At 44.7% G+C, this 16084-nt stretch overlaps 1 protein-coding gene across 1 annotated transcript in view; it reads left to right on the top strand.

Annotated features, from left to right (window-relative positions):
• The first annotated feature begins 9316 nt into the window (after window positions 1-9316).
• LOC8036765 (Bardet-Biedl syndrome 1 protein) overlaps window positions 9317-16084 on the top strand; it is a 48234-nt gene continuing 41466 nt past the window's right edge. Inside the window, exons 1-2 of the mRNA XM_042293659.1 lie at window positions 9317-9333; window positions 14822-14979. Coding sequence (XP_042149593.1) covers window positions 9317-9333; window positions 14822-14979 — 175 coding nt within the window. The remainder of the gene's footprint in view (window positions 9334-14821; window positions 14980-16084) is intronic.

Raw genomic sequence — 16084 nt, forward strand, 5'->3', positions numbered from 1 at the left:
TGGCAATGTAACACCACCACTAACGTAAGTATTATTGCGATAACGCTTTGGCAACCGGCAGCTGATTGTCTCGTAGTCGTTGGACAGCCAATGACTTCGAGGGCGGCAATAACAAACAGGAATGTCCACTCGTTCGACGCGATGAAGTCACGCGTACGCCATGTATAGAATGCATTACAAAAGCGTATAAGCTTAGCGATGAGAAAGGTGCCAGCAATGAGGCGAGCATTTTCACAAGCTTTGTGTTACAAAATAATTAAAGAAGGGATAGGTTCGTATTCATTTCCGCCTGTAACCGCAGGCGCCAAAGCGAGGCATGCCGACCATACAAGTATACTCGTTTTTACCTCAAGAAAAAAAATGAAGTTTTGCGCGTTGTTCATACGCCACCTGAAGTAGTTCTTGCAAGATGTGGTTGTCGTAACAACAAGCGATGCTTTCGGCGTTTGAAACTTGCACATCTTAATAAGATAACATATATCTAATCTAAATTGCAATCGAAATATATCTTAATTTGCTACATAAAGGGGGACTTGAAAGGCAGTCGTATAGTAAGGTAGTGCGAAGTGACATGGTGTTGCAAATTTTTGGGAGAACAAAGGGGAGGAATCGATACATTGACGCATCCACGACACTACAAAATAACAATTATTAAAGCGCATAAAATTCGTTCGAATAAAAACTCAAATTGGTTGTCCTCTATTTTACACTGAATATCAACATTCCTTGCGGTCAAAGATTTTAACAGCCGGCATGCATAAGATGCCGGTAAGGCATCTTAGGGCTGGAATGACAGGGGCAGCATAACAGAAAAATGTTTTGTTGTTGGTGGTGGTAACCACGGTGGAAGAAATATATTTAGGTGATGACTCTGGCCACTCCTCCCGCGGGGAGCGAGCGACCAGATCGTGTTCGGAGCTAGCCTCGAACCAGGAGTAGTTAGTTCCGCGCCGCCGCGGAGGCCTCTAAGCTATGCGCACCGTGTGTATGGGATCCCTCCTCGGCGACAACGATGTCGGCGGAGTAGCGTGCTCACCTTTTTTGCGATGTGGTGGCGGTGGTGGTGCTGTGCGGCCAGTGGCTGGCCTCGTGTTTTGCTTTGGTGCTGTGTCGATCACAGGTGCCACCATCGTGCACGAAGGTGAGCCTTAACCCGTAGAAGAAGTTATGCTATAAGGATGGGAAAGACATGCTTCGTTCCCAACTGCAATTCGGGGTATTTCTTCCACCTGGTCCATTCACTCTATCCTGAAGCCTCCGAAGTTTGGCAACTGTAGAGTAGTTGAAGGGGAGAGGTCACCACTTAGCGTGTCAGATCTCAGATCCCTAATCAGAACGGAGGATAAAAGCGCGTTGTTTCATCTCGTTGACCAAGTGAAGACCAAGCTTGACAGTCTAATTTCTGTCGAAGCTTGGGAAGATGAAGATGTCTGGACAGAAAAGGCTGAAGGAAAAAAGGCTGTGGACTGCATACTCTATTATGTAACTGAATTTTTGAGTGTGAAAATTAAAAACGCTACACGCTGCCCTGCATGCCGATCACCTTTCAGCATCGACAAGAACACTTCTGCTGAAGCAGCCCTGACAAACGTGAAGAACAGAGGAGGCCTTATACACCCCAACAGGAACCTTTTCCAGATACTGAAGAAAGCGGAACAGTTCTTCGTTGAAAATAAAAGCCGCCAGACTGTCTACTGGGACACAATCGACAGTGTTCTTGACACACGCACAGTAACATTTCCATGCGCTGAACACAAAGAAGAAACAACTGCCCAGTTGCTCCACTACTACACCAGCATGCGAATGCGACAACAGTGTAAGCCTATTACCATGAGTATGAACAAACAAGCTCAAGAAAAGAACAAACCATCAAAACAGTGCTTGTCTTAGTTTAAGTCCGTGGGCGAGAAACACAGGATGTAGGAAATGGCGTTCTTTGGTAGTATGCAGTGAATTCAGGTTTTGTGTATAATTTAAAGCAAAAATATTTGTCAGGTATTTTTTTACCTGTAGGACGGGGCGACGCCATATTGTGAGGGTATAGACGAGAAGTGATTTATGTCATATAGCCGCTCCTACTGTTTGACTTTCAAGTCAGTGTATCATCATTTCAGTCAGTAGGTCATCATACTGCGTCATCATTTTAGTCACTATGTACTCATAAATAAAAATGTTTTCTGCGCTCGTGGTTTGTATTTACCACAGTACCAGTTGACATCGTATGTATAAACCATTTGTAATGGTTTATACATACGATGTTTCTGCGTATGTAAAGAATTATTTAGCCCCCACTAGGCTACATTATTATAATTTATTTTTTCAATAAGAAGGCAGGAGCAGGGTCGAAAGAAATCGCCCCACCTCCTACAAACATTGCGTGGCCTTGAAGGGCCACGCAATGTGTGTAAACAATTTACGGAACTGTTACCAAACATGCTGCCGGACAAAACATGCGAGCACGACCCAGCTCTTTAACGGAATTACTTTAAATTACTCTAAATTATTGAAACCTCAGTAGATTGTGTCATGAGGTTTTATATTTATACCAGTATTTTTGTCACGTTGAGTCATCACCGAAATTTTATAGATAAAAAAAAAACGCACGGGGGAAAAGGCAATCAGTGCCAATCCTCCAACGTAAATCCATCATATCACCACACAGTTCACAAGGACCGAGCAAAAAATGCATAATTTCCCTTCACAGGCCCTCTATACAAGCCTTCACAAGCCTAACTATACTTGGGCGCCATCTATCCCCGTACGAGTGAAGCGCGCTCGGTGCGCCGAACATAATGTGGTCACCGCGTCGGACACAGAGTCATCATTTAAATGTATATCTTCCACCGTGGTGGTGGCGGATACCCAAGATCCGTTTCGAAAGTGTACTCTACGTTGAAAGCTGCCGAACCCCAGCATAATGCCGCATACCGGTGAAACCACCAAAGTTGGGACACTATAGATGTTACTGATTACACTTCATCTCTATATTATGTAGTATTAAACTTGCACTTCCTGCGGTATCGGTTGTTTTACCATTGTGTAGTCGTTCAAACCTTCTAACAATCGGCACGTGACTTTCGAAAAGTATATATTTATGAGTGTGATATTAAGTTTAAAAAATTAGTCACTTTTCTCGTCTAAATATTGTGTCTTCAGACGTAAAGGCCCTACCAACCTAAATGTTGGACGCCACAATGTAATTGTGGATGGTTGAGCATTGAGTAGTATGCGTGGGGCCAAGAAAAAAATCACTCTAAATGAAAGGACATTTTGCATAGTTAGGGGTACATCCGGCACTGAAAATGGTTGCAAAAAATACCCGTGGCGCTGGCGCATAAATCTGCATTACTGTGAAACGTAGTGCTCTATACTTTTATGTGTTTTGCGCTAAGGGCACAGAGATGTAGTGAAAAAGTCAATTCTGTACTCACGACCAGCGACAGGCGCTCTCGTCTTCTTTATCGTCTTTTGTTCTGCAGCTTACTTCGGCGCCTTCTGTTTGACCAAAGCCAAGCCATAATCATTGGCTATGGATTTATATTGATGATATTGATAGCGTTAAGATGAAAGTGGCATCGCCAGCGCGCGAGACGGCGGCCGGCAAGGGCCGAAGGAGGTGGACGCCCAGGACCCCGAAACGCGGTCGTGGTGGAGTAAAGGGTTGAAGAAGACGACTCGGCCCAGATGATTGCCACTTCTGGCGTTGGCACTTGGGACTGAAACTGGTGTGCAGGGAGCTTTCGAAAAAGAGAACCGTGTTTTCCGGTCCCGGTGAATAAACAATGCCTCGCAAAAAGCTCAAACTCCGTGAGAATGTGACCCTGGCGGTTGGAATAGAACGCGAAAGTTTGAGAACATGACGTTACCTTTATCAAAATACAATTGAGAAGAACGAAATTTTTTTATGAGCCTTCTTCCACCTAAGCCTAATATTGTTTAAACGAGAAATTATATATGGGAGCATGTAGCATCTACTTCAGTAAAAAAAGCTTTTCAGCAAGAAAGATTTTTTTTCTTCTTACCGACAAGTTTTTGTTTTCTTTTTCCGTCAAATAAACACCACAGGCACCCACAGTTTCATTCCTTTTTGTTCATAATATTAGGCTTAGCTGCATGTCAGCTCATAAAGAAATTTTGTTTTTCTCAATTATCTGGGTGACGTCATGTTCTCAAACTTCCACGTTCTATCCCAACCGCTAGTGCCACATTTTCACGAAGTTTGAGCTTTCTGCGATGCTTTACCCCAGCCGAAAAACACGGTTTTCGTTTCTATGGAACTCTCTGCAGTGGGGTCGTCATGAAAGTGTTGAAGAATTTCTGTCCGGAATGTGAATGAAACCGCTAGGAGCCAGCGGCGGCCTTCGGTCATGTAGCTGCGATGTTAGAGATGTTCATCAATGGGACTGAAGTGTTGAGTCTTTTATATACATATATATCCAGGAGAGGCCATGATGATCGGTCACTACATTGAAGTGGCGGCCGTAAAGGTAAGGTCTAAATTTTTTTTATGGCCCACGCCACAGCAAGGCATTCAAGTTTGGTAGTTGAGTAGTTAATCTCTGGTTTTGTAAAAGTCCGACTCACATACGTAATGACCTGGGGCCCTGTGTTGCGCTTTTTGGACTCCCGCGGCGACTAGAAAGAAGGAAGTGACGTCAACTACACAACAAACACAGATTGGGTGTTGACAGAAGAAAACAAAATCAACATCTGTTAGCGTCAGCATTAGCGTGATGAACATCACGCCTTTTTTTGAGTATCCGCCATATTGTGTTTATCGAGACCATCGAGGCGGTCGGATGGGCATCCGGCTCGTACCCAAGTTTCCGAGTTTGTACCAATGTACGTTTTAATAACTGTTCCTAAATAAACCACCCAGTTTTTCTATCCCACATCCAATCTGCGTGTGTTGCGTTGTTGACGTCACTTTCTTCTCCATAGTCACCGTGGGAGTCCAAAAAGCGCATCATAGGGCCCCTGCTCTGAAGATTTCACACGGCAGCGTAAAGGTGCCTTTAGCTTAGGTCCCTTAGCTGAAGGTACCTGTAGTAAACGGCTTTTTTGATCACACGACAAATAAATGGAGCACTTTAGGTTGATGTCGATCGCATTCCTGCTAAACCGCGAGAGGACCCCGTGATAAACAATTATTCCTCAAAATCGGTTTGACGCGCACTTTTTTATTCTTATCGTCTGTAAAATATCACATTTAAAACCTAAATATTATTTGTGTTTGCTTTTGCGGCACTTGCGGCACTTTATTTTTTTTTTTTAAAGTCTAAGGACGCATCTAAATGAGTCTTGCGACGTCCGACCCGTCTGGCCACACTGGCCCTAAGCACACTTAACTGCAGTTACGCTAAGCCACAGATAGCGCACAATACTTGCGGACAACATTCTGCGGCTATGCAGTCAAAGCTATGGGCGAACGTGCGCTTGAGCATCTTGAGCATCTATCGAAGCAGTGCGCGCGCGCTCTTCACTTCTGAAATAGCTATTATAGTGTGGTATCTGGGGTGCCGCGCAACAGCAGTTAAGCTGAGTTAACCGCGGTTAAGTGTGCCCGTGTAATACCCCTGTTATACCCTTGTTACACGGGCAGACTTAACAGCAGTTACGCTAAGCAACAGTTAGCGCACAATACTTGCCGATAACATTCTGCGGCTATGCAGTCAAAGCTATGGGCGAACGTGCGCTTGAGCATCTTGAGCACCCATCAAAGCAGTGCACGCGCTCTCTTCACTTCTTTTGAAATAGCTGTCCGAGAGTATAGTGCGGTATCAATGGTGCTGCGTAACAGCAGTTAAGCTGAGTTAACCGCGGTTAAGTGCGCCCGTGTAACAGGGGTATTACACGGGCACACTTAACCGCGGTTAACTCAGCTTTAACTGCGGTTACGTGGCAGCACAGATGCCGCACTATACCCTCGGACAGCTATTTCAAAAGAAGTGAAGAGAGCGCGTGCACTGCTTTGATGGGTGCTCAAGATGCTCAAGCGCACGTTCGCCCATAGCTCTGACTGCATCGCCGCAGAATGTTGTCGGCAAGTCTTGTGCGCTAATTGCGGTTTAGCGTAACTGCAGTTAAGTGTGCCCGTGTAACAGGGGTATAACAGTTCCATTTTCCCGCGAAGTTCTCGCTTTGAAAGGGGCGATGCAACAATTTTTGTACTTTGCGGAAATAAGCTTAAAACGGATCCCTGACGTTAATGACCTATAAAACACGGGTTCGTTTTTCACCCCACGCAATAGAAGTTCCAGAAAAAAAAATAAAGAAAAACGAGCACCGTTCACCCCCTCAATTCGCAGCCAGAACAAGAGACCACGTGATCTGGAGCCGATTATATGCCGCCAATGTTGATCATAGCCACGCGCTGGGGTTGGCAAAGCACAGGACACGCGCTGAGTTCCAGACATTGTTATAGCTCGGCTATTGCCGTCGTTGCAGCGATTGGACACGGGCCACTACCCGAATGCATGTCGAGGCATCGATTGTCACGAGCCCAGATCGAATGCGTACGCAGTCTTCGCGTCCACTGTGTGAGCAGCATTTGAATATCGTCACCGCAAAGCTCGATGACGCATTCCTGGGCGATCGTACTGTTGCCATAAGAGAGTTTTAGTAGATCGTTCCGATACCTCCGATAACGATACCCGATACTCCGCCACCGCCTCCCTTGAGCATGCATAGTATCGTTATCGGGGCTATCGGAGGTATCGGAACGATCTACTAAAACTCTCTATTAGGGAGTTTTAGTAGATCGTTTTCAAAGGCCCGCTACCGCTACGAGCGCGTGCTTCAGAGCACGCATCGAAGTGGCAGCGCGAGCTCCCGATACGGTTAGTGTGGCCTGAAAACACGATCTACTAAAACTCTTTATCGTCTCCACAGCTCCGTCATCAAATTTCGCGAAGGAGCAAAAGGCGGCTTTGGAAGGAGAGACTAAAAGAAAAGCTACGCTTTCACGCTTTGAATTCCGCCGCGAAAAAAGACGCTTCTTGGTCAGTGGTGTTGCGTTCGAGTATTCTTGGGTCCCACTAGTGCCAGGAAGCTGGTGTAAAGTAAGATATATTCCCACCACGAACCACTTCGCAGTCTCACGGTTACGTATGTCACACCTTCGAAGGGGATGGACGACGACGAGGATAAAAATTCTTGGCCGGGAGAATCGGACGGCCCGTCTAGAACCTCAAAAAAGGCCTCGCAGTGGTCCATCGTGTTCGGGTTTGTAGCAGACATTGTTTTCCACGTGCCGCCGCTGCTACCTGCTAGCTAAGTATGCGTTCGTCGTTAATGTATTATTCCATCCTATTCGTGTTCACAATCGTTTCATAATATCCTACTTATATATATTCAATTTGTTATTATGCATTAAACAAGATATATTCATATATCTGTGATTTTTATTTTGAGTTCGTGGGTCCGAGGCTACTCCCTGTAGCTGCAAAGGAAGCTTGGCGAGCTCCATTTAACACGGGAGCTTCCTTAGCGAAAGGGACTTTTATGCGCAGTGTGATCACGATCTCCAGCTCCCCTTACTACAGGTACCTGTGTCAAAGGTGCCTTTACGCTGCAGTGTGAATTGGGTACAGTCTGCCGCTGTACTAACACAGCTCCTAATCCATGGCCACTATATCGCTATTCATTTGATTTGGCCCAGTACGGCCGCGGTGCAGCAGAAAGGCAAGCTTCCTATACCGTGGAGGCCTGTGGCGCCGCGCCTAATGATAATGAGATATTGTAGGTGAGTTAAAAAAGAAAAAGCTTGATTGAAAGCGACAAGCTTCCTTTAAGCCGGGGCGACACTGCTCGTGCATAATACAAAAGACAGTCTGCAAGCCCGAGTCACCGCAATATTTGTGATTCGAATTCCGCGTGCCAAGTTTCTTCTTGAACTCATTGCCATGCGGTATTTGAAAGTGTGACCCCGGTTTAACACGTTTCGGAGTTCATCGACCTAATCAGACTAGAGTCTATATTTTCAAACGCAAGCGTGTGCTGCATCTGCATGTGAACACACTTTGCCCTAAAAGAAAGTGGGTCGGTTACGGAAAGCAAAAACACCGATCTTTGATAGTTTAGGGGCAGTAAGCACGGGCGCGTTGCCCCAAAGATGCTTGCACTACATGAGAGCGCGTTCTCTGCAGGGGGCTGTGAAAACCAGGACTTCGTAAAAAAAATCGCTGTTGCAGCTTCCGCTATAAGGAGACATCTTCGACTCGTCTGCTAGCGGAAATTCTTTGTCGGTCTGCAAACGCCGAGTTAAGTCGCAGACACACATGCTCATACATCATACAAAGAGAGAAGACACGGTGTTCGCACCAGACATAACAGGCAGTTTTAGGGAAACATTTTTGCACATCCGATACAGAACGATGGGCCCTCCGGTACTCACTGCGCATGTGCCAGACTTCTTCGGCAGCGCATGCGCAGTTCGTACCGGAGGGCCCATCGTATACCGTATTGGATGGACGAAAACAGTTCCCTAAAACTCCCTAATGACAGCATTATCTGGGGCACACCTGAGGCATGTTGGAAGCATGTCTGTTTCGTAGGGTGACCGTATTCCTCAAGGTAGAAAACGGGACATCCCAGGGCGGGAGGGGGGAGGGGGGGGGGGGGGGGGGGCGTTTTAAAGATTAAGATTGGGAGAGCGACTTTAATGAAATAACTGCTCTAATTTCAAAACGTTACCATATTGTACTAAGCCGTATGGCCTGGGAAACAGTCCCACTCACGGTTCAGTTGCATGCACTCATTTGGAAGGTCCTGCTTCGGGTCCTTCGTTGGTGTGGGCGTATTTTGACGACGACTGAAGTTTCGTAAGCGGGACTTTATCCTGCAAGACTCGGCTGTCTGCGCACATATATGTAAAAAAAAAGAATGATGTCCCGAAAAGAACGGGACATGAATCTTTATTGGGACAAAAAGACGGGACGGCAGAAGCGGACCTCAAAAACAGGACTGTCCCGGACAAAACGGGACGTCTGGTCACCCTACTGTTTCGTACATGCTCCAAAAATGTCTTCAGACAGTATTTGTATGACCAACGCGAGAGGACATTCATCAGAAACTTATCTTAGACAGGGTCTGCAAACTGTCTTTTGTGCGATTTTAATGGCAGCGTGATCGCGGCATCACAGGAGCGGCGTGTCCGTCGTGACAGTTCGGGTTTGTTCGGGCGGAGCAGCCAACCACGTGGGGATCGAATCGTTGGGAAAACTGTCGCGGTTGCCATGGGAACGGCTTTGTGGTGCCGCTTTTCGGGTTGTTCTCGCCACGGTGCGGCTCGTCCGAAGCCTCAAAAAGCGCCGGCATGGCGGATCAAGAATCGTAAGCGTTTCGCCGTTTCCTTCTTTCTGCATTTGCTACGCCGTTCTCTCGAATCGACTGCTTCGAGCAATTTGACTCTGAGCCGCTGTTTCTATAAGTTCAGACGAGGCATGCGTGCTTGATGCGTTACTGGCGAGAGGAGAAGGATGCCCGCAGAAAAACAAAAGCAAATTAGACGTCCGACGTTCGTTTCCTGTAGACGGTGTATCATTAGAAGGCCTGATGCCAGTTTGCCATATTATGACGACGCTGGTTCGTGCTGTAGATGAGACATTGGGCCAGCGCTGTGTGACAGTTAGCCTGGGCTTTCTATAACGTTTGTCATGCAGCAGTGATACACAACCGCACGCCGGTACGATGCTCATCCAGATTGAAATGGGAAGATGTGACATAAAAATAATATAACAAAAAAATTCCGACACTTCCTAAAACGTGTATATAAATAAATCAGTCAATTGATCAATCAATTTTATTTTATTTCACAGAAAAACATAGTTGCAGGGGCAAAAAGCTGCAACAAGTACAGCTTCATAAGGCCCCAGCTTCAAGATAGCAGTTCGCGTTCAGCACTTATCTAACACGGTGAAATGATAACTTCGCTACTTAATCGTATGTACAGGGGTGTCTTTCGCTTTGCGTCAGTTGATTCAATACAGTTTTATAAAAAAAAGTAGCAACTTATAAGGTAAATATTATCAAAATTAATCCATCAAATGGACAATAAGGGCTGAAGATTTTATAATTAAGCGTTTTTCTATTAAAGATGGTAGAATGAATCTGATGTATGCGATACCATGGTTTGTGCGGGGGTAGGTACATGCCACACTTCTCATAGTCGTGTCAAGGGTGATAGGTTATAGTATTTACAGTTTGATATTTGTAAAAAAAAAAAAAACAGGTTTATTTATTTTTAGGGTTGTATAATAGGAGTCCGTAATAATATCGGTTCATAGATCGAACAACCTTAAATTAAGTTTAAAAAAGCATCTGTGTGATAAAAGCATGACATATCTGCAACCAGTGTTAGTACTTTTTTTTAAGAATCTTGTTCATATTTTAGAGGGTAGTGGTACCCCATACGACGATACAATACAAAAATATGACTGCGCAATATCATTGAAAATTATTATCTTAGTTGATTGTGCGGTATCTGTGCAATGCATACCCACAGCCCTTCTCACCTTTTTGATGAATGTAGTCGACGTGCTGATTCCATGAGAAGTTGCCTGTAAAAACACACCTAATATACTAATACCTCAATTACATTCCCAATTAAAATTATATTTAAGTTAGATTCAATTGGCATGTTTTTAGTCCGGAATAGTGTGCACTTTGTTTGGTTTGCGTTAATTTGTAATTTATTTATTTCGGTCTATAGCTGTAATGGAGAGAGTATACAATTCGCCGTCATTTAAATGCCGTCATATAGTGTATATATATATTGCCTTTGAAAAATAATGTAGCCTCATCGTCTTAGGCTATAACTGTACAGTCGGAAATACAATCCTCTATATCATTATTAAAAATGAAAGACATAATAAAGGACCTAAGACACTTCACTGATTTACAGCTGCAACCACTGTTCTTATGGATGGTATTGAATTATTGATTTGAACACATTGTCTTCGCTGAGACAGGTATGTAGTAGTACATTTGAATTTATGGCGCAAAAGCAACTAGGGCTATAATGCGAAAAAAAAATTAAACTATTGCGTAAGAGGGTTTACGAGAAGAAAGAACTTTAGTAGCTAGTAATTTATGAAGTTACGAACAGGAAAAATGTTTACCAAATAAGTAGGGCTCCGTGTTTTCGGAGTTTATTTTTCATCAAATTCGGAGGGTGTTTTTCAGAGTTTGTTTTTTGCCGAAGATTCGGAGTTTTTCCGAGTTTATATTTGTTTTATTCCCAATTCTCCGAGATTCGGAGTTTAATTTCGCAGTGATTCCTATTAAAAATAAATAAATAATAACCGGGTGTGAACGTATGCTAGATAAAAAAATAAAACGCGCTTGCATCAATTAAAATGTCTTTAGTGGAATTTGGCGTTAGTGCGATTGCCATTGGCAATACTAGTTTGTTTCACGTCAAACGTCGCGCACAGGTGTTGCTTCAATAAACGTAGATACCTTAAAATTAATAAACTCCCAGAGGTGGTCGTTAGGATGCTTAACCACCCCACCTCGCGGCGCGCGAGGTGGGGTGGTTAAGGATGTAATAGAGAAGTTTCAACTGCCCCTCTTCCCTATTTTATAGAATCTCTATGGTCCATAGCTTTCACTGTTACCCCCAGAAACATACCCACTCGTTTCTCTAAATCCCAAACCCCATGGCCCAAACTGGAAACCAAAAGAGTGGCTTTTGTCGTGACACGAATGGTACGATGACCTCTTTCCCTGAGCCAACCTTGACGAGACAAGCTGTAAGGCCCGTTTTGACAACGGTCCGAGATTTTAAAGAAAATTGTGGTGGGATTTCCCCAGGACCATTGACACTGTGCAAAACAAACTGTAAAAAAAAATATATATATATATTTTGTTTGCGGGGGGGGGGGGGGGGGGGGGGGGCGGGCATTAACATTTGGAGCTTATCGGATAAATCCGAAGTGACAAAAATTTTACCGTCGTGTGTTTTTCGGAGTTTTTCAGATTTATCCGAAAACACGGAACCCTACATATAAGCAGGACCTTACTGTATAAAGAAGGCTACAACTCGCATAAAAGGTCAATACTTTCTAAAAACTTAAAAACTTGAGTGGGTGGTAGCAGTGGCTCATTACCAAGTAACACACATAGGTGTAATGGGACATGTTCTTAGTAGAGCTGGAAGAAGTAGAGGCGTCTTTTATCATCATAGGCAAGACATTCAAAAAGGATATGTACGATACTCAAAGGTTCCTGGCAATGTTCACATTCAGAAGGATCCTCCCCGCGTAAGAGGTGTCCATGCGTGAGACGCGTGTCCCAATGCGTAGACGACAGAGAACTACCTCATAAAACCTGTCTCTGCGCCTAGCACTCTTCCATTCACTGAGAAAAGGCTGTATCATGAACAGCTCTTTGCCACCTGTAAGCTCCATTCCGCTTGCCACTGAGCTTTAACATTATATTTTATGAGGGCACAGTAATCTCTGAACAGGAGGCTACTTATGCCTACAGCATGGGCGCCACAAGTGCTTGCAGCACGATCTATCTCTTCATTCTCTAAGATTCCGACATGACTCGGTATTTAGCAGAATAAAACATTACAACCTTTCCTGGTTGCTGCTACTATTTTGTTTTGCAATAAAAAATGAGGGCGTTTTGGGGGGTTGCAAGTGACGTCAGAGCTCATAAGGCACTCAGCGAGTCTGTATATATCACTGAATGGGAGTTACTTGTTTGGATGATATGGTCTACCGCAAGCAGAAGGCCGTGCAGTTCAGCAGTGAAAACAGTCGCGGACGAATTTAGCCTACGAACACTTCTTACTTCATCTGGCACATGTCTCATGACCACGGCAAGCGAGCGAACCACGACCATAGCGCTGGCAGCGGAAGCAGCTGAAAGGATTCGAAATGTATGGCCACTTTTACTGAAGGCGGCAGAGTATTTCTCTCGGAGGTTAAAATGATGTGTCTAGTGGGCCGTTCCTCGCCATCCCGTCGGATTTTGATTCGTTTTGCGGCAACAACCCCTTGAGCTTGCAGACCCCCCGCAATTTCTTCCACAAAGCTGTCTGCCGGATCATCCTTTGATATCACACCGCGGATTGTGCTCAGTGGGTGATGAGGAGAAACAGTTACCTTGAGGTCATGGACAGGCTGGATATTCAGCAGAGCTGTGGCATTGAATGTTTTTAATGCATTTACAAGAAGGTCGCCTGAAACGATTGCCTCTTAGCTTCGCACTTCCCTCCTAGTGTGATTTTTTGGGGGAACTTTATAACAATAAAGGGGTCACATTGGACAGTTGTTTAACAATGTCCTCAGAGTGCAGTACGAAATACCTGGTAAAGTAGTAATTTGAGTTTGAGTTGTCTTTGTTCAGGAACGTTGAAAGGACATTGGTGCGTTCTCTTTTACAAGGCTGATCAGGTTGTTTTTGCTTAAAACCCATAGAGCTGGGAAGTTGTTCAAAACCTGTGGCGCACCGTCCACCACCGAGGCCAACGAGGCGATATAGGTAATGTGCCACAGCAATAATGGCTTGGCTGACACAATTACGCTACCAGTGCTATTAAGAGATTATAGCCGAGTGGAAGTCTAGAGAGAGTTCCGTCACCACCCAAGGTTAGCCCAAGAAGGCGAAAGAGGAAGGAAGGGCAGAAAAAGAGAAAAGGCAAAGGTAGGAGAGGAGAAGAAAGGTGACTGAATCATCCTGGTCGGGCCAAGTAAGGACACCCGTCTACGATAAGCAGGGGCCGTATATTTTCTTGCCCGGGGGGCATTAAACGGTCCAAACGTACACCGGGCTTAGCTCAACCACCACGATCCCCCTTTCCCCCGACACGGGTTAAGTCATGCACGGCCAGGCGTGGGTGGGTGAACTTAGATGGCTCTGGGTTCGTGGTGACGCTACTCCCCAAGCCCCTAACACCTAAGGTGCAGGCGCCCCCTGCGGGGCTCGGGGTCCGTGGAGACGCCACTCTCCAAACACGGACAGGTATGATTTGAATAAATTGAGTGCATAACCCCGTATACTGTTGCACTGCAGTTTTTTTTTAAAGAATATTGTGATTAATTACGTAAATTGCCTTGTAAAAATCTACGCATATAACTGATGTCAACAGTTTGTTTTCGATATCACAGAGTGATCACTACTTTCTGGGACAGAGCGGATTCAGTAGACCTTCCTTTTCTAAAGCCGTGCTGTCAGTCCGTTAATAAACAGAAACGCCGCAAATATGCCGACGGCTATGAAGGATTTTCTCCAAACCTTTAGAAATATCAGATAGTATTTATATTGACCTATAGTTTTTTAACAAGTTAATATCGCCACCCTTAAATATCAAAACACACTCAGCATTTTGCGTAAGTTTAGGAAATTTGATATGAACGTTAATGGTGCAGCTAACAAATATGCTGTAACTGTCTAGGTTTGCCCCTCTTGACGTCAATTGCGCTGGCCGGAAAGCGGCCGTGACGTCTCCTGTTCGCTACACTAGCCCATGATACATGAGAGCGTGGCAGCTTTTGACGCAAACTGGGAGTGACGAAGGAACAAATGTTAGTTGCACATATATATTGCGGCCCACCGATTCTCGGATGGCGGGCTCAAATCCCGGCCGAAGTTCCCTTAAATCTTACGGAGGTTTATTGTGGAGAAGATGCCGTGGTAACCGAGATTTCGATTGCGCGTTGAAAGAGTCCCCAATGAATTGAAATTAATCCTCAGTCCTCCACTGGGGCATGCCAGATGCCCTTTGTTAATTTGGCACCTAAAACCCCAAAATTTGACTTTGACTTTTTAAATACCGTATATGTATAGCTGTACCTCCGCATACCTACAGGGAGTCGTGGCTGCGCGCCTATCACGACCCGTACGCGTCACTGTACGCCCTGCCGTCATGCCTGTGTACTGGAGACCTATTTTCGGACGGGGACCACCGCCTCCTGGTAGCGGACTTGGGTACCGGATCGCACGGCTTCAAGCTCAAGGTCTTTCGAGGTATGCACCGTCAAAGGAAGTGCTCTAAAGCCTACTTGGCCGGGATTGAGACTCTTGTATCAAAACCTCTTCACACTCAGCGAACAAATGATTGTAAACTGTAATTCCGAAGCGCATCTAAACATAAATTGCATAAACAACGTCCGCAGTCTTTTTTCAGGTTCAGTCGTGATCTCAAGCCATGCTACCAAAGCGGCTCGTCAAATCCTTTCAAATTGATAACTTTTTTCCCGCTGAATATACGTTAATCATTAAGCCACAACTTTCGTAGTTCTGGGTTTACACCTTTTCGGGAGAAACCTCTCGCTCTAAAGAAAAATCCCGAAGAAAGGTTTTGCTCAATGGTGTTTCTAGATGTGCTTTACTTGATGCTGTACAGCGAGATCGGGTCATACGAGATGGCTTATTGATTGAAGGAATACGGCAAACACCTATTGTATTACAATATAATTAAAAGCACAAACAGATTAAAATTACTTAAAGGAATATTTTATGAAACTGATATAATTATGTAAAAAAAAATGCATTCTAAATATATCAATACTCATGGTCGAAGCAACGGTTTCAAGCAGGTGCATAGAAATAGGGCTCCGTGTTTTCGGTAAATACCGATAAACCCCGAAAGTTAGCCCCCAAGCCTGTTTTATCAAACTCCAGGAAAACAAAAAAAAAACGAAAATGAATTAGAGCATCTCTGTAGCGAGAAAAATCCTTACTTTCCAGTAAAGTACTTTTCAACTACATAGATATTTTGTGTTTACCTTGAACACAGCCACACTGAAATGTTCACGAGGCTACTTCTTCGGAAACCAGACCCCCCATCTTGTTTCCTTTTTTTATTTGTACCAGGACATTGTCCAAGCATTCTGGGCATGAGCATGTTCTTTGGAGGTTATGGAATGCTATGTCCGAGTCCTGTTTCTTCAACACAAAGCCCAGTGAACACCGATTTCTTGTCCGATGTCGAAAATTGACATCGAAAAACACCAAATCTGTTGGGAAAATAAACCCCGAACAAACACCCCCGAAATCGACGAAAAATAAGCCCCGAAAACACGGAACCCTATATAAAGTAGAGATATTATTACCGGTAATAAGGTATTTA

The sequence above is a fragment of the Ixodes scapularis genome, unplaced genomic scaffold, assembly GCF_016920785.2.
Source record: "Ixodes scapularis isolate PalLabHiFi unplaced genomic scaffold, ASM1692078v2 PGA_scaffold4__175_contigs__length_147842914, whole genome shotgun sequence".
Lineage (NCBI taxonomy): Eukaryota > Metazoa > Arthropoda > Arachnida > Ixodida > Ixodidae > Ixodes > Ixodes scapularis.